The sequence below is a fragment of the Castanea sativa genome, chromosome 5 (genome assembly GCF_040712315.1).
Source record: "Castanea sativa cultivar Marrone di Chiusa Pesio chromosome 5, ASM4071231v1".
NCBI classification, from domain to species: Eukaryota; Viridiplantae; Streptophyta; class Magnoliopsida; order Fagales; family Fagaceae; genus Castanea; species Castanea sativa.
In genome coordinates, this window is record NC_134017.1 from 79,129,111 (window position 1) to 79,155,503 (window position 26,393).

The 26,393-nt window shown below is 31.8% G+C and overlaps 1 protein-coding gene and 1 pseudogene across 1 annotated transcript; one reads left to right on the forward strand and one right to left on the reverse strand.

Annotated features, from left to right (window-relative positions):
• Positions 1–989: 989 nt before the first annotated feature.
• Positions 990–6,018, reverse strand: LOC142636407 (beta-amyrin 28-monooxygenase-like). Its single transcript, XM_075810623.1, has 3 exons — positions 5,064–6,018; positions 1,605–1,792; positions 990–1,482 (listed from the first exon to the last, which is right to left on the reverse strand). Exons 1-3 carry the CDS (start codon positions 6,016–6,018, stop codon positions 1,183–1,185), a joined length of 1,443 nt encoding a protein of 480 aa, XP_075666738.1. The 3' UTR covers positions 990–1,182.
• A 10,838-nt stretch (positions 6,019–16,856) lies between these two features.
• LOC142636409 (beta-amyrin synthase-like) lies at positions 16,857–20,012 on the forward strand (annotated as a pseudogene).
• Positions 20,013–26,393: the final 6,381 nt, after the last annotated feature.

Genomic DNA, 26,393 nt, shown 5'->3' on the forward strand with positions numbered 1-26,393 from the left:
GCTTTAGCATTGTAATCAAATGGCGCAATTATATGCCTCAGTCGGTATTTATCTTTGTAATCATATGGCCTCAGTCGGCCTTTATTTGTATTTTCTTCCGCACATGGCCTCAACCGGCCTTAGTCTGTATATATATATATTTGAAGAAAACATTCATTAAACTACAAAATACATTGCAATCTTAGGGAAAGCGGGGAATACAAAATTCAAAAGACATTAACCTCAAGTCTTTTCCAATAGTTTGAAAAAGAAAAATCAGGACATTGATAAAGATACACCCTAATTCTCATCAAAATTTTTCTTGTTCTCAGCAAATTTCCTTGATTACTTCATTGTTTCATCTCATCCAAACTTATTGAATTTTCCATGTCTCTTCATCACCAAAGACCCATCAACTTCCATTTTTAGAGGATGTGGACCATATCAGGGACTTTGATTATGGATCTACGTATGCCACCTTGTTTCCACATATGGTTCAGGCAGTTCACCAAGTCATTGGGAGGTAAAGACTTATTTTCCTTGACCTTTACATCCTCATATTGTGCTCATGATTTGACTTAAATGCTGACTTCTCTTGTTGTAGCTTTGGGTTATGAGTACTTCGACTTTCATGCCCAAAGTTGAAGGACCCAATTGTAGGAGCTTTTCCATGATTTTCTCATTTTACATTTTCCAACTCATGCTCTATTTGACTAAGACTTTCGCCTTCTAGTATCATCACAGGGGACCAAGAGTTTGAGTTTATTAACCAGTATAAAATGGGATGTTTACAATAATCCTCTTTTAATTATGATCGTAAAATTAAAAATTTTTGAGTTAATTAGTTTTATAGATCATGTCAAGATATTATTTATTAAAAAAATATTATTGAACCACTTTTATGAAATAGCTATTGTTTCTAAGATGGTCTTTGCACCCTTGTGAGGGACAGACTTGTATGGAAGGCATTACAAATCAGCAAAAAATATCAGGTGGGGGTGGTCTGCAAGTAAATTAAGGTAACATTTTGTCATTTCTAAAAAAATTCTGTACATATAAAAAAAATTAAAAAAGAAAAAAGAAAAAAGAAAGAAAGATAATCCCTCACTATTAGGCTATTAGCTATGGCATTCAAGTATCTCGTATACCCTTATTTATCTGCATACACTCAGTAAGATGGTGGAATTAGGGTGCCGGTAACATTTAAGCATTGTGAGGAAGAAGGCGGATGGGAAGCCCTTTGGCCGGTATGGGCATTGGATTCACAATGATCTTCTCATCAAGAAGCAACTTCTCCCAGTTGAACCTCTTCACTACATTATGCATGAAAACTAGAATTTCCATGCGTGCGTACTCTTTTCCAGGACACATCCTAGGTCCTCCTCCAAATGGTACATAGCTGTAAGGTAATGGTCCATTCCCTTCAAATCTTGAGGGGTCAAACTTTTCAGGCTCTGGGAAGAATTCTGGGTTCCTATGTGTTGAGTTTGCACTCCAATATAACTAGAAAATTAACAAAAATTTAAAATGTAAAGCTATTGCCAATATAAACATCCAAATTAAAGTGTACAAAAACACATGTGCATAAGCATAGGCGTGGTGTAAAAAAAAACGCATATACCAACCTTCCAACCCTTGGGAATAGAGAAACCAGCGAAAATAAAGTCATTAATGGCCTCTCGAAAAGCACCCTGAAGGGGTGGGGCAAGTCTCATCACTTCACAAGCAACATTCCATGAATACTTCATCTTTTGAATGTCATACCAGTTAAGTAACTCCCCTGGTTTCTTTGATTTCGCAATCTCCATTTGCTCTATTTGATACAAGAACATGAATGAAGATGACTAAACAATGACTTCGTATCAGTGTGATTTAACTTTTGTCTTAAGTGTATAAGAAAACTAGCCATAAAAGTAAGAAACGGATCCAATTCGTGGTTTCAATTATCTATTACAAATTAAAAATATATTTAATGTTACATCATTTTTTTTGAAACGTAATGTTACATCATTTAAATAATAACATTATTAACTTTGTCTTTTTATACTGAAAAATATAGTTTTATTTATAAATTTATATCCATTACAATTCAACAATAGAATTTGAGGAATGGTGGATAACAGAAAGTTTTCCAATAAGTTTTTGAAATAATAATTATTGTAGCGACTTTTTTTTTTCTTTCAAATTTCCTTTACTGCTATCAATAAAAAGAATTATTTTTACTATTATATATCTAAACTAGGGGTAAAAATTATAATTATATATATAAATGTTTATATTGATCAATAAAACAAAAAATCACTGTCTTTTCAAAGATAATTACATTCAAAATGTAAATATAATTGGAGAATCTAATATATTGAATCCAATAAATTTTAACTATGATTATTAATTTGTTTACTGAAAGTTGGAAAATATAACTATTTGTTTCGACATTAACATTTTATGGATAACTAGCATGTAACTTTATGCAAACGCATGGATGTATTTAAAATTAAACAAAATTTTATTATAAAAATATAAATAATTAGTCAAACTAATTTTTTTTATAGCATGTAATACATGCATTCATGCATACATTTAAAATTAAATACAATTTTTATTATAAAATATAGATAATTAGTCAAATTATTTTTTAAAAGTAAACATAATTAGTTACATATTAAAATTATTTCCTAAATTTAATACTATATCATTTTTTTTTCTAATTTTAATAAAATAGAACATGTGGTGATTTTTGTTAGGTGGTGATTTTTATTTTATTTATTTTTTGAAAAACATGTGGTGATTTTTATTGAGTATATGTGATTGTTTTTTTTTTTTTAATTTTATAGTTCATTAATATTAGATTCTTAGTATTTTGTACTTATTAACTCACTTGATACAGAGATTAAAAAAACTTAAGTAGACACATGGCACAAGTTTAAGTGGGTAATTATGGTGTAGTTCATACATAAATTTGGATTATAATTTCAAATTCTAATTCGATTTTCTCTAAACTTTACCTATTAATATATATATATATATGACTTATAAATTTGAATTTTTTTAGTTATATGATTATATTTTTTATTGTTTATTATATTGGACTCCTTGTTTTCTACACTAAATTAATTACTTTGACACAAAAATTTAAAAATTTAGATTAGATAGGACACGTGGCGCAAAATTAAACTCTAATTAAAATTTACTTTTTACACTAAATTAACTTACTTGGTACAAAATTCTAAATTTTAGATTAGATGAGACACATGACGCAAAATTAGACTCTAATTGAATTCTAATTTAAAATTTAATTAGATTTTCTCTCTGCTTTGCTTATTATTATACATATAGATGAATAATATTTCAAAAATTATTTTCTAAAAAACTATCTCATTTTTCCATGTTTAGTAGCAACCTTAAAATAAGTTCAAAAACTATTTATTGAATTTCCTTATTTTAGCTTCACATGAGATAAAATTAATTTCTTTATTTAATTTTTCTTGAGATAGAGTTTTTTTTTTTTTTTTTTGAAAATTTTAGTGGAAAATAACTCTATCTCATATCAAACTAAATAAGGAAAGTTAATAAAATATAACTTTCTTTTCATCCATTTTTTTATACTACTAAATATAGGAAATTGTGAAAAACTGTACTTATATAAAGTTTTCCATCGAAACAAACGGAATTATTAAATCTAGTTTTTGTTTGCATCCACAGGCATTAATGCCATTCCAAGCATATGAAAGAAAGCGAGTAGAATGGCATTTTTTAAAGCTTTTTACTATTATTTTATTAACTTATTTTTTTATCTTCAGCTTTTTTTTTTTTTTTTTTTGATATATATCTTCAGTTTTTTAAACTATTATTTCTTAAACTGAATCATATATTTGCCAACTTTCAATAAACAAATCAATAATCTTTTCAATAAACCCTAATCCAAATGCAAATTAATTAAGCATGATATTTTGTTGTAAAACAGGTTGTACCTCTAGCATGTTTCATTCTAGAATAGTTATCAAACCCAAACCAACTTGGTTAGTTGGATTAATGAATTAGTAAAAAATAAAGCATATGACCTGGTCAAATCTAGTAAATTCCGGTAAATTCTTTGTAATCCTTTTCAACCCTAACGAACTCTTAAAAGCGTGTGGTTTTTTTTTTTTTTTTTATGTACTCCACATAATTTTTTAAATGATTTGAGATTTTGGTTTTGTTGAAAAGAGAAAAACCTGTATTAAGGAATAAAATCAATGAAGACATTATCTCCCATGATTTATTTTGATTATTTACAAAAAAAAAAAAAAAGTGTCTCCTAATTTATATATGTAGAATTGGTTTAAATTATTTTCATTTCAAAGTTTTTTTTTTCTCTTTTTTTTTTTTAATTTTCTTAATTGAATTGTTTCTACTTATATTTATGTCAACATTCTTAATATATTCCTTAATAAGTTAAACTTGAATTACGTAATAGTCTTTTATGAATTTATCTTTTATGACTTATCATTTAGGTATTCACTAAAACATTATTAATAATTTTAATGAAAAAACATAGTGGAGTTCTTTATGTTTATCATTTTTTTTTGAGAAACTTTATGTTTATCTTTTGAGAGTGTCCAATAATTAATATTGATTAAGTATGTCACCATATGTTTTTTTTTTTTTTTATCATGAATATATATATGTTTTTTTTTGGTAAAAAATAACAAGCATTAAATTTATTTCGAAATATTGGAAACAATTGTGAAGGAACAGCTTATTTCACAACTGGACATGTCAAAAATTTTGAAAAAGAAAAATGTTGGAAAAAATATCGTATTTTTAAATTTATTTTTTTCTTTTTTTTATTTCCTATCAGTCTGAGAATGTCTTTTGAAATTATTTTTTATTTTTTATTTTTTCCAGATAAGTAGATGAGGGAGGCTGAGAGGGGAGATAAGGTTGAAACCATAAGGTGGGCACCACAAAAATGCCATCACCAGTGGAAAATCATTTGAACTCCCTTTTAGGAATTTGCTTAAATTGGGATAAATTCACTACTATGAATTCACAAAGAATAGAAGAATCATTGAATTGAAAAAGGTAAGTGAAGGAAAGTTTACCTTTTAGGACCTCATTGTAGATATCAGGAAATTCTGCAAGATACTTGACAACAAAAGTAATAGCTGCGCTTGCTGTGTCATGTCCACCTACAAGCAAACCAATAATCTTGTCAGCTATGTCCATCTCATTCATGTACTGTCCATTCTCATCAGAGGTGAGCAACATATGTGACAAAATATCCTGTGTGGGAGATGCTTTGTTCTCGGCCAAATCAATCTTCCTCTGCTTAATGATAGCCCTCAACTCCTTCCTTATCAAGTTTGAAGCCTTAATAGCACGGTTGAATGCTGTCCCTGGAAAATTTATGGGAATAGAAATGACCCCAGAAGCCAAAAAACTGAAAGGATCTTCAAACTTTGCAACATGCTTTGGATCTTCAATGCTCAAGAACAGCTTGCAGGCCAACCAAAAGGTGTACCTCTTTGCAAGTGGAAACACAATCACTTCTTGCTTGCCATCCCAACCAGCCGCAAAGTGTCTTTGTGCAATAGTGTCCATGATACCTATATATCTCTGTAAGGCCTCTGCTTTCATGATGTTTGGTAATAACTTTCTCAAATTCTTGGATTCTTTACTGGAAGAGGATTTTTGAGTGGAAGGGAAGATTTTGTTCACAGAATTTGGCCACCAAGTCGTGACAAGCTTGTTTTCATTGGAAAACAAAAACTTGTTCCCAGCCGAACCACACATAACAGCCACCGGCTCTCCAAGGATTGAAGTCTTGAAGACTTGGGAAGAGAATTTAGCCATTCTATCATATATGAACTTTTCTGGGTGACCCTTTCTTCCAGTGGAGAGAAACTCAAGGCTCTCACCAATGAAAGGTAAGCCCATCTTCCCCCTTGGAAGATTTGGGAGTGAAGCATAGGAATTGTGGTATAGAAGGAATACAACACAACAAAGAGAAACAAGGAAAACTGAGAGTATCAAACCACAAAGGAAGAAAAGCTCCATAGTTGATGAAGCAGTTGGTACTTTATATAAAATGGCTTTTAGTGGCACCTGTTTGCAAAAGACAATATGTGAGTGTATATAGGCAAAAACAATGGTCATTCTAGAAACCATAGCCATGATTTGTTTCAACCTTCTAGAAACAACCCATAATTCTAAAAGCCATAATGAACAATTTGTGGGATGGGAGAATAAAGAAAATTTTAGGCCATTGGTTAGTTCCTCTGAAAAATGGGTGCATTCTGTTTTCAATTCTTATTTTTTGTGTGATCCGGCCACTGGTGAAAAACTTGCTTAGGTTAATTTTTTGTTGTCATTTCCAGTTTCAATACCTAAAAAACGTGAGAATAAAAACAAAATAAGAAATCAACTTTTTGGCATTTTTATATTTTCAGTAATATGAGTGCAGTGACATTTTCATTAAAAAAATTGAAGATTGTGGGAAAAGATTGTGAGCATATTGTTAGGAAAGTAACTTTTTTTCATATATAAGAATCAAATGTCAAATAGAGTACCCAGTGTTTTTTGTCCTCAAATTCTGAAAATGGATACAAAAAATTTATTATTAAATTTATATTAATAAGTTTATCTTTGTTAGTCATTTTTAGTTTTGATCTAGAGGGTTTGCCTTAAGAAAATGAAAAAAAAAATGAAAGGCTATTTATACAATAAAATAAAAAAAGAGAAAGAAAAGGGTGTAATCTACACCCCACATCTCTAGCATGGTACTCCTTTTATTTTTGGTTTTTTAAAGGTGAGATTTCCAAGAGTGTTATAAACTTATGAGAAAGTTAACATGTGTCTAAAGGGAATTAGTTTAGAAAATATTTTAATAAACTTTTTATGAAAAAAAATAAAAAATTTTTTTCGATATAATTGTTTTAAGAACATCCATTAACATAACCTATAAATTTATAAAGACTTGGCTTTGTTTGTCAAAATAGGAACATGCAACTAAAATTGAATACATATCACTATCACTGATAGTCTAACTAATACTCCAATGTACCATAACACTTACCCAAGGTTTGTCCTAATTCATAATTAGTAGGTTGGCTGTTAGCAAGTGGTACTTGTGGCTCTACATAATGACATTGACAAAGATCATGAATTCAGATACATGTTATATCTAACGAAGTCATCACTTGCCATTAATGAAAAGCATATGCAACCTTAATTATTAAGTTATGGGTGTAAACTAATTAATGACTTATTGAAAAAAGTATTTCAAACAGGTTTCATTATGGTTTATAAATTAATATTAATTATTCCTTGACTTATTTGTTTAAGACACTCATTAACAAATACCCATCCAAAAATTTACCCACCACCACACACTCTTAGCGCGATGGTCACTCTACAAGTATTAAGTATTTGTGGAGTGTGAGGAGGTAAGGGTTGATGTTCAAATCTCCAAGAAGGAGTTTTACACATATATATACTTAGATTAAAAAGTTATTTGATAGGTATAATAATAGAGGACTGAGATTTAAACTTTAAACGTTTCTATTAAAAATATTAAAATATACTAGTTCAGTTATAAAACTCTTATGAAGTAAATTAAGAAAGTCGGATAATCAAGTACTATCATTCTCTTTTTAACAAGAGCCAAACTTTTGTGCGTAAGTTATTAAGTATGAGGTACCATGGGGTTGAGGCATAAAAAGGAGAAATAAACAAACAAAAGGTGTATTTAAGGAAATAAGTTACTTTATTTGTTTAAAGCCATTTTTTTATTATTATATAGAATTAAAGTCACTTTTTATTTCTCATTTAAAGTAAAATAAGTTTTTTTTAATTAAATAGATAGAATTTAAATAAATAAGTTAGTAGTAAATAAAAGTTGTCCTATAAAAAAGAATATATGCTAAGAAAATTTGGGTTTTTTTTTTTTTTTTTTCATTCATTGGATTTGGGTGACAAAGAGCATCTTAAGAAAAATTATCATTGAACTCATATTCAATCAGCATGATGATTTTGGACAGGAAATTAGCTAAATCAGAAAAAAGCAAAATGAAAAAATCAAAGTGGGAGTAGGTTTGTGAAAAGATGGGTAGCAATGAGCACATGACAGCAATACACTAGTATTATGTTACATTACATATCATTGACGCACTTGCATGAGAAGATGACTCTCTCTCTCTCTCTGGTTTCTTCTCTCCTCTTTGACTCCAGACTTTAATATCCCAATGTCAAAAAAAAAATTACCCTTTTTAAACATTTTATTGAACGACAACGGAGTAACTAGGCTTTCAAAAAAAAAAATGATATGTACACAATATTTTCATAATATTTTTACAATAAATCATAGGTGGCAAGTTGTTATTGTTGGGACAAAAAAATAATCTTAGTGTTAGGTTCAAATTTGAACCAATAACAACTAACTACCTATGATTTGTTGTAAAAATGTTGTGAAAATATTGTAGATGTAGAATCTCTCTTCAAAAAAACCGGGCAAAGGCCATAAAATATGAACAGCGAAATTGGCTTAGGGGAAAAGGAAGATTAATTACTATTAATTAGGAACAGTACAACGGTTTTGTAGCATGCAGTCATGGCAATCCGAAGTTCCGAACTTTTTTGAAATGTAATATTTTTATTTATCGTATTTAAGGATTTTTTAAGACAATAAGTAACCGCTTAAAACTAAATCTATTTCATATATATAGTAATTAATCTTCCTTTTCCCCTAAGCCAATTTCGCTGTTCATAGTTTATTGCCTTTGCCCTATTTTTTTGAAAGCTTTTTTTTTTTTTTTTTTGAGAGAGAGTTTTAACTTATAGCATCCGCTCCTGATGATGCTCTTTTATCATCAGACAAAGACACCAATCAGTTTTTGGTGTAAACAGAAATTGAATCTCGGATCTCTTATTCAACTATTAGAGACTTTACCAGTTGAGCTAACTGAAACTCACTGTTTTTTGAAAGCTTATAAATTGGGTAATGCTAATGAATGCCGTTGGGAAAATGGTTAACAATTTATTTAAATAAAATTTTTATGGAAAAAGAAAAAAAACAATTAATTATTTACAATTTTTTTCATTTTTCATAAAAGTGGTGTCAAAACATTTATCAAATTGATTGTTAACCATTACCGGCACTTGTTAGCATGACCCAAAATTATGGGTCATGTTAATGGATGTTTTTAAAATAATTATATCGCCAATTTTTTTTTTTATATATATAAAATTTATTAAGATACTTCCTATTTCTCGTAATTTTATAACACTCTTGTTTTAGCAACAACAACAAATATATATATATATATATAAAACACCCTTGGAAATCTCATCTTAAACAAACCAAAAATAAAGGGGGTATTATGCTAGAGATATGGCGTGTAGACGTCACGCTTACTTTGCATTACATCTTTTGACTTTGTATATATATATATATATATATATATATATTTTTTTTTTTTTTTTTTTTTAATTGGGCATTGTTAATTTACTTTTTGTATTAAAAGTTGGGTCATACTCTCTCAAAAAAAACAAAAATTTGGGTCATACTAATAAGTGCTTTTAAAGTATTAGTTAACAATTTATTTTAGGAAAGTTTTGACACCACTTTTATGAGAATTAAAAAAAATTGTCAAAATATTAATTGTTTTTTTTCCTATATAAACTTTTTTTTAGATGGATTAATAACCAATACCTTAAGGGCACTTGTTAACATTTCATTTGGAAATTATTCGAATAAATAATAAAATATAAAAATTTAACATTAAAAACAATTCGAGTAATAGGCATATGAATACTTTCAATTTATGGGTAAAGATAAATTCTATATCGTTATCACTATCCTGATTTTGCCTTATTGACTAAACGTTCCTTTTAAAAATTACAATGTGTTATATATATATATATATATATATATATATATATATATATATATATATATATATATATATATCAAAATTGTGTCTTAAATATCGTGGATATACCCGAGGACAAATCTAGAATTTTGAGTTAAAGGGGACCAAAGTATAAGTAAAAAGAAAAATTCATGAAATTTCAACTATTTTCTAACCAAAGTTATTATTATTATCTCAAAACATCTCTTTCCTCCTTAACCAAAAACCATTGCCCTCGATCTAAATAATTTCTAAAACACTCATTTGCATAATTATAGTAATTGTGTAAATTTTCCCGATTAACTTCAAAATACACCAACTTCAATCTATGTATCATTGTACAAAAACGCATTTGTGCTATAGTAATTATTTAAATTTGCAAAAGTACATTTATGCTAAAAAAATTGTGTAAATTTATACAATTACAATATAACAAATGTATTTTGCACAATAATACATAGACTGATGTGAGTGTATTTTGAGGTTAATTAAACAAATTTGGGGCCTTATGTTATTTTAGAATTGATGCAAATCCTCTCTCAAAAAAAAAAAAATTGATGCAAATGCTATTATAATAAAATCAATGTAAAATTGTAAGGGAGGGGCCCAAAAGTTTTGAAAGAGGGGGTCTAAATATAAAATTGTAAAAAATATACCTCTCTCTCCCTCTCTCTCTCTCTCTCTATATATATATATATTTTTTTTTTCTTTTTTCTTTTTTCTTTTTTCCCCCTTAAGACTAAGGAGGCCGGGCCCCCACCTAGATCCATCCTATACCAAGGTATCTTACCTAATTGTCACGTATACTATTTTTAATTATAGTTGTACTATTAACTTCAAATAACCTATTATGTATGAATATATGTACGTTTAACATATATAAGTGTGTGTGAGAATATATATATATACACACACACACATTGGTTTGCTTTTTTTTCTCTCTAACTTCCTTGTTGTATGTGTTGCCGAGTTTTAATTTTGAGTGAAAAAAAATGAATTATTTTTTTGAAGTAATATGATTCTTATTTGCTATATGACTTACAATGACAGGACAATTTTTTTATATGAAAAGAATGATTTAAATTTTTAGCAATATCATGTAAAACTTGTATTATGGGAATTTTTTTTTTTTTTTTTTTTGAGAGAGAGAGTATTATGGGAAAATTGTTATAGGGTATAACGAATTTTCTTTTATGTACGCTAGGTTTTCTTTACTCTCAAACCTTCTGTTTAAATGTCGTATATATCTAAGTACATGAAAAGCTTTAATATAATTTACTTGGAGTGAGTCTCTATTACCGTGGTTGTTTTGTTTTTTTCTTTTTTTTTTTTACTTTATATGTTATTATTTGATTTTAATTAAATATTTAATTTTATTATTTATAATTCTTTCTTAAACCATGCATTGCACAAGCATAATACTAATTATACAAATTTTTGGAATTAATAAGATTCCAAAAAAAGGCTTTAGATATAATCCAATAGATATCAGTTTGAAGGCATAAGGGTCTAAAAACACTGAACTAATTAGCTTTGTAGCCACGTACAATTTACTACTTGTTACTAAAATTAACAATAAAATAATGGACATAACAAAAATTCACAACGTTATCAAATTAGCCTACCACTTCACACATGCATCCACCACAATTTGCAATAATTTTTTTTTTTCAATAGCCCCTTTAATTATGAGGTGGTAGGCCAAATTAGAAATGTTGTAAAATTTGATAAATTTTTGTTGTGGTTATAGAAAGAATTATAATTAAAGCAATCAAAAGATATAAGATTGGTAGGTGTCATAGGTAAGCTAAAATGTACGAGCTATAGCCTATATTTTTATGAATTTAGGTGGGTAGAAAGAAAGAATAAATACGTTTTACTTCTTGTCCTTTTTTTTTCCTGGGCTAATTAATTGGTTTGAGAAAAATCATAATTCCCACTTGCTCATGTCTCCCGTTGGTACAACTACAAACTACAAACTATAAATTAATAACAAGGCTTCATTAAAAATCATATATCATATTATACTTTTGGTAGACCTGTGCGTTGTACAGTTTTGGTCAAATTCAGTCCAAATCGATCTACTTTTTGGTCCATTTGGTCTACCTTGATCCGGTTCGGTCCATTTGATCTAATTCAGTCTATTTGGTCTACTCGGTCCATTGGGTCTAATTTGGTATATTCGGTCCAATTTAGTATTTTCGGTCTAGTTCGGTTCACTTTGATCCATTTTTGTTGGTTTGGCCCAATTTAGCGCTTAGGTGATTTTTTTTGTTTAGATGCAAAATAGATTTTGAGTTTATGATAATGTGACTATTTTATTTCAAATCCTAAAACATAGGTGAGATAAGAACAAAAGAGCCCTATATATATATATATTAAATTGTTAATAACATATCAAAAAATGTAAAATCAAATAGGAAAATTTTTATTTTATTTTAAAAACACACGTAAATTCTACTATGCTTATCAAAATATTATCAATTAAATAAGATAGAATTAAAAAAATATTGATAAAAATAATTAAGCTATTGAAAATGCGAATATATATATATATAGGTTGTATGTTTTGTTAAAACACTAACAATAGTTTTTTTTTTTTTTTTGGAAAAAAAATAATATTAGCTGATAAGAACAAACAAACTATTTGTTCTTTATCTAAAAAATTTGGTGTTGCTATGTGGCGCAACCATAGCTTCTAGACCCAAATTTTATTATATAGTTTATGATTATTATAATCTATTATAATTTTTATTTTTAATAATAATTTGAGCTTCTACAATATAAATCTGTTATATATGTAATTTGGACCTATAAAATATGAACGATGTGACAAATTTTGTTCTGGCACTCACAATTAACCACTTAAGGTTATATTCCTAAAGCTGTTGATTTCTTAATATTAGTCTATACCCCATATATTGTCCTTTCATTATCATATGCTCTCATTGTGCAATAAACATATTATTGTTGGCACTGTCATGTGATGCTTCCAGAAAAATTTTATCTTTAAAATAAATAAAAAGAGGTTTTCAATAGTTTGTTGGAAAATGTAAATTTTTAGAAAATATAGGAGTTGTCACTTATTGTATTTTGTTAAAGGGAAGAAAATTAAAAAGAAGAAATAAAAACCATTTCACTTAATTTTCTAGATGAGTGCCAACAATAATATATTGTCCTTAAGTGAAATGATATACCCCATATATCATTGTGCAATAAATATATTATTGTTTTTAATATTTTGTATAGTGGAGAAATGCTATTTAATGCAAAAAATTTTGCATCACACAAGTTAGCGACTAGTAATAATAATAATAATTGCAAGCGATAATTTTATTATGCAAAACTTTTTTTTTTTTTGGTAAAATACTATTCTGATATCTAAACTTTTCCAAAAGTTCATTTTTCATCCCTAACTTTTAAAAGTTCATTTTTTCCCCTAAATTATTGAAAAGTTTATTTTTCATCCCTAAACAATTGACAATATTTCACTTTCAATCCTTCAACTTAATTTTTTTTTTCATCCCTAAACTATTGAAATAAGTTCTTTTTTCATCCCTATTTTTGTCTCCAAACTATTAAAAAAACTCTTTACAAAATTTTAAGATGAATAAATAACTTTTTAAAATTTAGGAGCAAAAACAAATTTTTGGTAAAGTTTACCAGAATAGTATTTTTACCAATTTTTTAGGGATTACGTAAAGCATGTTAAATAGCACATTTATTTTAGGGACCCAAGGAAAAATAGCACCTTTTTTTTTTTGGAGGGAAAATAGCACATTTATTTTATCTTGACTTTATGTTAAAAAATTATTAAACTATATTAAAAGAAAATGGACTTCATTCAACAAACTCATTATAAATCCAGCCTACCAAAGACTGAGTTGAAAACGTGTTCTATCTAAACTAGCCCACCTTAGGAATTTTTTTTAGAAGTTGGTCCAAGTTCTTCTTCTTTAGTTCAACTCGTTACAAATAGCCTAAAGCATTTCTTCTATAATAAGAATTTAAAAAAAAAAGAAAAAAGAAAAAAAAAAAAGGCCTAAAGCCTACACTACAAAAAACGCGCGCTATAGCCGCGTTTTTTAGCCGCGTTTATAAAAAAACGCGGCTATAGCTGATCTATAGCCGCGTTTTTGGAAAACGCGGCTATAGGTCCCCTCTGGCTGCGTTTTCAAACGCAGCTCCAGTGGAATAAATTTTTTTTAAAAGTGGGGCCTGGAGCCGCGTTTGGAAACGCAGCCAGAGGGGGACCTATAGCCGCGTTTTTAAAAACGCGGCTATAGGTCCCCTATCCGAATAAATTTCTAAAAAGGAAGACCTGAGCATGCAGCCAGTGGGGGCCTATATCCCCCGTTTTGGGAAACGCGGCTATAGGCCCCCCACAGGCTGTGTTTTAAAAAACGCGGCTCACAAAAAAAAAAAAAAAAACTCCCACGTGCCCCTCTCTTTCCCACCTGCATCCTCACCTACCCCACTTTCAGCTATAAGTTCCTTTCTCTTTTTTTTTTTTTTTTTTTTTCTTTCTTCATTCTTCACTCAGCTTCAGGTTCTTCTCTCTTTCCTCTTTCTTTTTTTTTTTTTTTTTTTTCTTCCTTCTTCACTAACTCTTCAGGTTCTTCTTCTTTTTTTTCTTTTTTTTTCCTTTTTCTTTCTTCCTTCATTTTTCCAACGTAACTCTTTTTTTTCTTTTTCTTTTTCTTTTTTCCAACGTAACTTTTTTTTTTTTTCTTTGTTTCTTTGGAGTTCTTGCATCTTTTTTTCTTCTTCACTCCAGTACAACTCTTTTTTGTTTTTTTTTTCTTCATCTCAGACACTAATTTTTCTATAAATCTAGTTTTTTTTATTTTTTATTTTATGTTTAGTTAGTAAGAAAATGTTGAAAATGCTGAAAATTTTAAATTTGTGCTATTGTGTCTCTGATATTGTGCTTATGTTTAAATGGGTTTGTATTCCTGAGCTTGTTTTTTTGTGTTTCTGAGCTTGTACTTGTGTTCCTTGAATGGATTTAGTGTTAGATTTGGGTTGGCTTTGTTGAAGGAAATGAGATTTATGGGTTTGTGTTCTTATATTTTGGAGCAAGTTGTGGTTGTATTGTTAGTATGTTGTGTTTGATTTTGAATTTTTGGGGTGTGTTTGTATTGTGTGTATGTTGTGTTTGATTTTGAAATTTTTGGGTTTGTATTTGATTTTGAATTTTCTGGGTTTTCGTTTAATTTTGATTTTTTTTTTGTTTGAATTTTGAATTTCTTGGGGCGCAGCAACACCCAGAAATTTTTTTTTTGTTTTTAAAAAAACCTATAGCCGCGTTTTTAAAAACGCGGCTATAGAGCTGAAGCCTATAGCCATGGTTCAAAAACGCGGCTTCAGGTATGGTCTGTAGCCGCGTTTTTAAAAACGCGGCTACAGACCCGCAGGGTCTATTGCTGCGCCGCTTAGGCCGCGGTTGTAAACGCGGCCATAGAAAACGCGGCTTCAAGTCCAAAGCCGCGTTTTCGGGGCCTATAGCCGCGTTTTTGAAACGCGGCTATAGACCCCGTTTTTTGTAGTGCTAGTCAATACTTGAGTGGATCCATTTGGTGCAATGATTACAAATGACTGAGATGAAGAATTAACTTTTTAAATAAAAGTGAGAAGTTCGGGCAAGAAATAAGATAGGAATTTTGGATCTTTTTGAAATTGATAAATCGGAAAAAATATAAAAACTTCAACCACAAATGATAAATAACAAATTTTGTGATTTATAATTAATTTAAGATAGAAATTACCATTAGACTTGTAGTTTAACTAGCATCTCTTAATTAGTATTTGCAATGAAGATATTCATTATTCAAATCTCCATTGTTTCGAACTATCAAATTATCCAAAACAAAGAAGAAGAGGGATTTAATCATAAATATAAGTAAAGTTAAAAAAAAAAAAATATAAGACGACAAATGAGAAAAAATATTGGAGAGTCTAGGCCAGTCATTTAATTTGTTCATTGTTAGGGGATGCAGACGTGAGAAGGTATGTATCATAATTAATTGAGAATAAAATAGGGTGTTTGCAATTATATATTATTAAAATATCAATTCTAAATGGTCAATAGGATTTGGTATTCTTTTGCAGTTATTTCCTTGAAAAAAAAAAAAACTATTACAGTTTTAGTGTTCATGTGAGAGCAATTACGGTTTTGCTTGGCTTTCAACTATATTTGCATGCGTATGCTTGGGGAAGGACCTGATGGAGGTCAGGACAATGCTTGTGTAAGAGCACAAAAAGGATCCTTGATCATGGTGGTGTTACACACATGCCTTCTTGGGGAAAGACCTGGTTTCGGTATGACCATGTTTAGTATAAACTTATATAATAAAAATAATTTGTAATGTAAATGAAAATCTAACCATATTTCTTTTTACCAAATTGGAAATTGAATGTTCCTTTATTGTAGATACTTGGTTTGTTTGAATGGATTGGAAGCAATCCAATGCCCCCAGAATTTTGGATCCTTCCTTCGTTTCTTCCCATGCATCCAGGTTTGTACAATGTTTGTTTGCGACTTCTATTTGAATCTATCACCTCTACTTGAAGCTTTTACTACAGAGGTTTTACCTTATTTTATTTTTAAGTTCATAATAAAACTTGCAACATTCTGAATTTCTATTTTACTAATAGCTTATCAATTGCTTTGTCCCTAAAATGTAGCCAAAATGTTGTGCTATTGCCGGATGGTGTACATGCCTATGTCATACCTATATGGGAAAAGGTTTGTTGGCCCTATTACATCCCTCATTCTTCAATTGAGCGAAGAACTCTACACAAAGCCATATAATGAAGTTAACTGGAAGAGTGTGCGTCATCTATGCGCAAAGGTGAGTTTATCTTAATTTTCTTCTTTTGGTCGATTTTTGTTCCTTGGTATATATTCTTTTAAGTATTTCCTGAAATGCATTGATTATGAAAAACTATTATTGCAGGAGGATAACTACTATCGCCATACATTGATACAAGATTTGCTTTGGGATAGCCTATACATATTCACTAAGCCTCTTCTCACTCGTTGGCCATTTAACAAGTTTGTTAGAGAGAAGCTCTTCAAGTAACAATGAAGCACATTCATTATGAAGATGAGAACAGTCGATACATTACCATTGGATGTGTGGAAAAGGTAATGTAACTTTACAATTAAGAAAAAACAATGGTGAGCTTCTACTTAGGCTATAAAACAGTATACCAAATACCATATGCATTGAGCAGGTTCTATGTATGCTTGCTTGTTGGGTTGAAGATCCAAATGGAGATTATTTCAAGAAGTATCTTGCTAGGATCCCAGATTACATATGGGTTGCTGAAGATGGAATAAAGATGCAGGTTAGTACTCATATTTAACAAAACAACTATAGAATCTTTTGTGTCTGTTGAACATTTCATTTCACTTTATATCGAATTGTGAATGAAAACATTCCCTAAAATGGTTTTCTTTTTAGGCTTGGTTTTGGACACCAGTACATTCATTTAAATTTTTGAATAAGCCCAATCTTTGGCTTTCTGGTTTTAAATTTATGAGTGCTGATATACCTTGCAAGAAAAGAAGGGGTTACTGATTTCAATACATCCTGTTTTATTTGTATGCAGAGTTTTGGTAGTCAACTGTGGGATACTGGTTTTTCCATTCAAGCCTTACTTGCAAGTAATCTAGTAGATGAAATTGGACCTACACTCATGAGAGGACATGACTTCCTAAAGAGATCTCAGGTCTGATTTTCAATTCTTATAGCATTTGTTCACCATTAAAATCAAGCATACATTTGACAATTTTGCTTTTAACAAAAAAGAAAAGGAAAAGAAAAGGAAAAACTATATTTATTCAATCTAGTTATTCCATTTTCCCTTAAAAATTTAAAAGGTCATGGAAAATCCTTCTGGTGACTTCAAAAGCATGCACCGTCACATTTCTAAAGGATCATGGACTTTCTCTAATCAAGATCACGGATGGCAAGTTTCTGATTGCACTGCAGAAGGTTTGAAGGTAATTTTTTAAATGATTCAATGATGTAAAGTATTGCACCTCTTCCATAATCACTGTGTTCCTCACCAAATTCTTCTCTATTTCACAGTGTTGCTTGCTTTTCTCAAAGATGCCACCAGATATTGTTGGTGAGAAAATGAAACCAGAGCGATTCTATGATTCTATAAATGTCATACTTTCTCTACAGGTGAGGCTAAACTTTGTTGTTGTATCTTAGTTATACTTATTTCGCACATCTAGGCATCAATGAGAAATCTAGACTGCACTTGGTTTTACTGTCAAACTAAAATTAGTTAATTACAAGAAAATAATTTATGCAAAGCTGATGGTGTTGTTTTCTATAGCTTCTTCTCCTGAACTGTTTGCAATTCCAGTAGCTAGCTACCAGCCTACCCCCATTACCTTATATTAATATGATAAACTCTTATAGGCTTTTGAAACTCACTTTGAAGGGACCGTTTATATATATATATATATATATATATATATATATATATATATATATATATATATATATTTCTATTGCAATGTTTATTTCTAAGTATTTGAATTTGTTCATATCAATAAGCTCTATTCTATGGCTTAATGTAGAGTAAAAATGGTGGTTTACCAGCTTGGGAGCCTGTAGGAGCTGCAAAGTGGTTGGAAGTAAATGAGTATATTGAAATGGCCTGAAAGTTCTTTTGAAAATGCTTTAGTATCATCTTGTGCCCAAAATTTATGGAATGCTCTTTTTCTATTCTCCCGTCAGCTACTAAATCCCGTAGAATTCTTGGAGAATACTGTTGTTGAGCATGAGTATGTTGAATGCACCGCATCAGCAATCCAAGCTTTAGTTTTGTTTAACAAATTATACCGTAAGCATAGGAAGGAAGAGATTGAAAACTTCATTAAAAATGTTGTACACTACCTTGAAGACATACAAATGCCAGATGGTTCATGGTATGTACCTCAATTGGTTTTTTCAGATAGTTTGAAACGATTTTTTATTATACAAAGGAGTATTAGAGAAGATCGATTACATGATAAAGCATTTTGATAGGTATGGAAATTGGGGAGTTTGCTTCACTTATGGTTCGTGGTTTGCACTTGGAGGTCTGGCTGCTGGTGGCAAGACTTACAACAATTGTCTCACTATGTGCAAAGAAGTTGACTTTCTACTCAAAATACAGAGAGATAATGGTGGCTGGGGAGAGAGCTATCTTTCTTGTCCAAAGAAGGCAAATGTCTCAACATGGAATGTGCTTTGAGCTTTGATAAATTTTCATAATATTTTTGATTCGATCACTATTGATAGCAATTCAAGAACCTTTAATAACACACCCCATTTTGCTTCCCAAATTGTTATTAAGGGAAGAATCTTTGTCAATGAAGTTATTGTTTTTTCTAAACATGAGATTCAGTGGATGCTACATAAATTATGTAGGAATATGTACCTTTGGAAGGAAACAGATCAAATTTGGTGCAAATTGCATGGGCATCTGGTGCAAATTGCATGGGCAATGATGGGTCTTATTCATACTGGACAAGTAAGTTGTTAGTTTAAAAATCTAGCATTATACATACTATCTATTCTTATGTTTTTCTTTCATAATTCTATATCAAAACCTTTTGTAATAGGCTGAAAGAGACCCAACACCTCTTCACCGTGTAGCAAAACTGATAATCAATTCTCAAATGGAAGATGGTGATTTTCCTCAATAGGTATCTCCTTGTAATTAACATAGCTTTCAAAAATCAAAAGAAGGAAAAAGATAATGTTTTTTTAAAAATGAAGAAGAAGATTGACATGAAGATAGTTTTCTTTCTTGCACTATGAAGAACACAGGTTTAAAACTAGCTTGTGACACTAGGTGATTGAAACAAGAATTTTTTATCCAATAGGGAAGAGGAGAAAGACAAAGTAACAAACTATGGAAATATATTATGCTTGAATTTTATTGCCAGCGTTTTTAACCATTTATATAATTTTTTTATGGCAGGAAATCACTGGAGCCTTCATGCAGAACTACATGTTACACTATGCAGCATACAGAAATATATATCCGTTGTGGGCTCTCGCTGAATACCGCAAGCGTGTCCCATTGCCATCTAGAATCACTTAAGTGAAGCAGTGAATTCTGTAGTTCAAGTAATATTCTGTGATGTAGAAGTTCATAACATTATTAGGCAGATTTGGATTCCTATAATCACTCATGTGGTACTACTTGAAGGAATATACATGTAATAATGGTATAGAAACAACCTTTTCCACTACTTGAAGGAATATCTATGTAATAATGATATAAACACAACCTTTTCCACCATGTCTTTCTGAACTTATTATCATGACTAGTTATTATTGATTTTCACATTGATACACAACTGACACCATGTTACATCATATTTGAACTTGAATAGGTCACTTAAGTCACATTTAAAATAAGTCAATAAAATCAATTCCGGGGCAAAGGTTGATATATATATATAACATTCATTAAACTACAAAATACATTACAATCTTAGGGAAAGTGGGGAATACAAAATTCAAAAGACATTAACCTCAAGTCTTTTCCAATAGTTTGAAAAAGAAAAATCAGGACATTGATAAAGATACACCCTTATTCTCATAAAAAAATTTCTTTTTCTCAGCAAATTTCCTTGATTACTTCATTGTTTCATTTCATCCAAACTTACTGAATTTTCCATGTCTCTTCATCACCAAAGACCCATCAACTTCCATTTTTAGAGGATGTGGACCATATCAGGGACTTTGATTATGGATCTACTTATGCCACCTTGTTTCCACATATGGTTCAGGCTGTTCACCAAGTAAGTGGGAGGTAAAGACTTATTTTCCTTGACCTTTACATCCTCATATTGTGCTCATGATTTGATTTAAATGCTGACTTCTCTTGTTGTAGATTTGGGGTTATGAGTATTTCCACTTTCATGCCCAAAGTTGAAGGACCCAATTGTAGGAACTTTTCCATGATTTTCTCATTTTACATCCTCCAACTCATGCTCTATTTGACTAAGACTTTCGCCTTCTAGTATCATCACAGGCGACCAAGAGTTTGAGTTTATTAACCAGTATAAAATGGGATGTTTACAATAACCCTCTTTTAATTATGATAGTAAAATTATAAAAGTTTGAGTTAATTAGTTTTATAGATCATGTCAAGATATTATTTATTGAAAAAATATTATTGAAACACTTTTACGAAATAGCTATTGTTTCTAAGATGGTCTTGCACCCTTGTGAGGGATAGACTTGTATGGAAGGATTTACAAATCAGCAAAAATTATCAGGTGGGGGTGGTCTGCAAGTAAATTTAGGTAGCATTTTGTCATTTCTAAAAAAATTCTGTACATATAAAAAAAAATTTAAAAAGAAAGAAAGATAATCCCTCACTATTATGCTATTCGCTATGGCATTCAAGTATCTCTTATACCCTTATTTATCTGCATACACTCAATAAGATGGTGGAATTAGGGTGCCGGTAACATTTAAGCATAGTGAGGAAGAAGGCGGACGGGAAGCCCTTTGGCCGGTATGGGCATTGGATTCACAATGATCTTCTCATCAGGAAGCAACTTCTCCCAATTGAACCTCTTCACAACATTAATATGCATGAAAACTAGAATTTCCATGCGTGCATACTCTTTTCCAGGACACATCCTAGGTCCTCCTCCAAATGGTACATAGCTGTAAGTTAATGGTCCATTCCCTTCAAATCTTGATCAGGGGTCAAACTTTTCAGGCTCTGAGAAGAATTCCTGCATGAGATTCAAGGGTTTTTGTAGTCCCCCTTGTTTCTCTTCGGATGTCAAAATTTCATTGAAGTCACCAAGACATAACCAAGGAACTAAGTGTCGAGAGTGGAGGTGTTGTAACAGGTGCCAAGACTCGTTCTTTTTTTGCTCCTCTGGCCAACCATAGAAGCCGGTCAATCTCCATGGTGTATTGGGGTCATTAAGTATGAGAGCATCAATATGGTTTTGGGTGAAAGTTTGGATGTGTAAATCTACCTCTTCCATCCACAACAAAGCTAGTCCACCACTTCTTCGAATGCTCGGAACGACTAGTATACAATAGTAAGGTAATCCCTCTTGAATCGGTCGCATCTCATCTATGGATTGTTTTGTCTCCATAAGAAACAAAACTTTGGGAGCTTTTTCTCTCACCAACTAAGAGAGGGCTTCTATTGCACGTTGGTTTCCAAGCTCCCGGCAGTTCCAGCTTAAGATGATCATTAAGCTCGACGAGGCTGAATCTCAGCCTCCGCCGTTTGAGTTGTTTTTTCCTGACCTCCATCCACGGTTTTGCTCTTCTTTCTCACCATTTTTTCTGCTTCCCCATCTTCCTTGGGCTTTCCTCGCTTTGAGCTCGTCTTGGTAGGGCATTGTGAGCTGTTGGGCTTAAGAGAATCACTCTTACGTATGATTTTTTTTCCACGTGGCTGTTTGCCCCATCTGGCGTGGCCCTTTTGTTTTAATGAGGTCATGTGCATCCTCATGTGCAAGTATGCTCTGATTGAGTGGTTTAAAGTTTTGTGGAGTCTGCATGGGCCCTGCATATTCAACTTGGACACTGTATAAAATCTTCGACTTGAGTAGTGGAGTTGCATAATTCATCATACGTTACCTCCATGCCCATGTCTTCAATCCCATTCGTGCATGCTATATTGGTATGTGGAATGTCCTTATATATCTATTTCGTAGGATCCGCTCCATTAATTTCAATATCATTAATTCCCTGATTCTGCACTGCTTTTGAAACCGCCCCATCAATGTCATCAGTAGTCCCGCGATTTTTGCCAAAACTGCTTCGAGGCTGAAATCGAGGCCGGAGGTCGTGTTTTGGCCTTGCTTCCGTCGTAGCATCTCTCTCCGGTGGACTGTTCGGCTCTCTATTCTTGCCATCATCCTTATGCCGATATCCTGCTCTCAACCAATTTCCCCATACGGTGTGGCTGTCTGGTCTGGGTCTTTTGGTTTCTAGCACTCTTTTGCATCATGGCCGACGATACCACGCTGGAAACAGAGGCCAATTAATCTCTCGTATTTGAAGTCGATCCGTACCGAATCACCTTCCTGGTTTGATACGTATCCTCCTCGTTGGATGGGTTTGTCAAGGGGTATTGCTACTCTTGCTCGGATGAATCTTGCTTGAATTGTTTAGTACTAGCAGATGGTTGTCGAAGCTCCACGGCCATTGTTTAGTACCCATGTCAGTTGGCTTTCCAGTGTGAACTTGAATTGGAAAAGTCCATTGCCGACGTCAATAATCCGTAAGTCGTTGCCCAGTTTCCATGCAGACCGTAAGAGGGCCTTCGCTGCTCGCTGGTTGTAAGTGCGGGACGTGAGGAATCACCCCAGTAGGCTGAGGGAGCATTCTTCCAAAGTTTTCTATCGCTGCGTTGCTCGAACCATTAGTATTTCACCCTCTTCCTTCGTAAGCTTAATCTGTTGTAACTTTTCAATAAAGTCAGAAGTCCATGGTTGTGAGTGTAAAGTCCACTGCTGGTCGCTGTGGAGAGGAAAAGCTCACACAAGGTGAGAGAGAGAGAGCTCCTACGGAGAGGAGAAGAAAAAAAATTCTATAATTAATTATACTAGTAAAAGTGAAAATTAAAGTAAACTATATCGATGCATTTTTCTTTTTAAAACTATAACTATTTCAACTATTGATGATAATCTATATATTACATTGCTTTCACCCATGCACCACTACAAAAAACGGGGTCTATAGCTGCATTTTAAAAACGCGGCTATAGACCCCGAAAAACGCAGCTATAACCTACAGCCGCGTTTTCTATGGCCGCGTTTACAACCCATGCCTAAGCGGCGCAGCAACAGACCCTGCGGGTCTGTAGCCGCGTTTTTATAACCGCGGCTAAAGCCCAAGCCTGAAGCCGTGTTTTTGAACCACGGCTATAGACCCGCTTGAGCCGCGTTTATTAATGCGGTTATAGGCTGCGGACTATAGCCGCGTTTTTTGAAAACGCGGCTATAGCCCTCTGTCAGCTGAGAAGCTAAAAACTATAGCCGCGTTTATAAAAAACGCGGCTATAGCTTCTCTTTTCTTTTTCTTTTTTTCCTCTTCCCTGTTTTTTTTCTTTCTTTTCCCTGTTATCACAACTTCATTGATTTATCCCTGCTATCACAAGTTTCCAACACAACTTGAAATTGTTTCCAAATCATTGTCATGACACAACTTATCAAAATAAACAAATTCCCTACTTCAACAAGTTTCCAACTCAACTTATCAAAATAAACAAGTTCCTTGCTGTATATCACAACACAACACAAGTTCCCTGCTATCACAAGTTTCAAACAAAACTTATCACAAGTTTCCAACACAACTTATCACAAGTTTCCAAATCATGGACACAACTTATCAAAATAAACAAGTTCCCTCCGTACACAAGTTTCCAACACAACTTATCACAAGTTTCCAACACAACACAAGTTCCCTGCTATATATCACAACACAACACAAGTTCCTTGCTATCACAAGTTTCCAACACAATACAACTTATGAAAAGAAACAAGTTCCCTGCTATCACAATACAACACAACTTCCCTGCTATCACAACTTCCCAACACAAGTTCCATAAACAAGTGGACAACACAAAAATTACCAAAATAAACCAGTTCCCAACATCACAAAAAGCCACAGCCACAGCCAACAACATCACAAATAGCCAAACCAGTTCCAGAGCTTGATCGTGCGGTCACGGGAGAGGAGGAGGAGGAGTCGGTGAGGCCGAAGAAGAGCTTCGAAATGAGAGAGAGTTTGGGTTTGGGCAGGTGAGTGAGAGAGAGCAAGAAGGAGTCGATGGAGGAAGGGTTTCTGATTTAGGGTTTTTTTGCGATCTGATTTAGGAATGATTTAGGGATTTTTTTTTTTTATATATATATTTATACTAAATGTTGAAGCTGCGTTTGATTAAACGCAGCTTCAACATTTAGGAGCTGCGTTTAATGAAACGCAGCTTCTGCGAGTCTGGAGCTGCGTTTTTTAAACGCGGCTCCAGAAATAATTTAAAAATAAATAAAGAAATCCCTGGAGCCGCGTTTCTAAAAACGCGGCTGAAATTCTACCTGCCAAACGCAGCCTCAACACCAAAGAACGCGGCTTCAGTGCGGGTCTATAGCCGCGTTTAGTAAACGCGGCTATACGTGTTTCCTGGAGCTGCGTTTTTGTAAAACGTGGTTCAAAACCCTTGTCTGTAGCTGCGTTTTACAAAAACGCGGCTAAAAAACGCGGCCCAAAAGCCCGTTTTTTGTAGTGCACCCAAACCACATTGGCTAATTAAATTGGAATATTTTTGTCTTGACACATGGTAGACCAAAATGTACGGCATTTTTAATTAGTAAGTATTTACTCCACGATTGCTTATTTTTTTCCTCTATCGCACATGCCGCGTGATATTTCTCGACTAGTTATGGTGCTGATAGGATATATATATATATATATATATATATATATATATATATATACACATACTCTTTCATAGTTAAAAATTTTATTTTTATTTTAAAATTTTACAAGTATGTATATTACAACAAAAAAAATTTAATCCAACAATAAATTTGTTAAAATTTGTAACAGTAAATAAAATTGATATATGTAACATTATTTAAAGTTACATGATGTTATACAAGGTATAACTCTCTCTCTTTCATGAATATACAGAATAAAAGCCCCCATTCTCAAAAACTATTGCATTTTTAATTAGTAAGTTTTACTCCACTATTGCTTATTTTGTACTCTGTTGCACATGCGTACGTTGTGATATTTTGCAACTCTATGTCTTAGCAGCTCTATTACTTGAAAAGGATAAACCTCACATACTACACACAAATTTTATGGGATCAGGCTGGGTATCATTAAATATTTTAGAGTCATTGACTAAATAGTGAAGACCATCAAAAAGACCTAGAACAAATCCACTAAATAGTGAAGACCATCAAAAGTAAAGCCCTATGATTAAAACTTTTCTGATAAAAAAAAATATATATATATATATATATATATATATTTTTTTTTTTTTTTAAAACACTATTCCATACGCTTATTGGCATAGTTCCATGCATAAAGGAACTAAACGAACTTACATGTACTGGACTCTCACTGTCTCCCCTCAATAGTGAACCCCTTTATGGATGTTAGGCTATATTAATCACTCGTTTATTTACTCTCTCTCTCTCTCTCTCTCTCTCTCTCTCTCTCATAAATATACAGAATAAAAAACCATCCCTTTCTCAAAAAAGGCCTATACTTTATTAATTATTTTACCTAAATTACCATGCATACTTTTATCAACGATCAATTATCACGCTCCTAAGTTTATAGTTGCTTATTTGTAATGATAATTGCATTTTACTAATATATGCCTTTAGGGAATTCACTAATAAACCAGTTTAGGAAACTTATTATGAAAAATTAAAAAAGTGAGTAATTTTTTTTTATATCTTTTTCAATTTTTCATAAAATATTTCTTAAATGAATAATTAATATATGT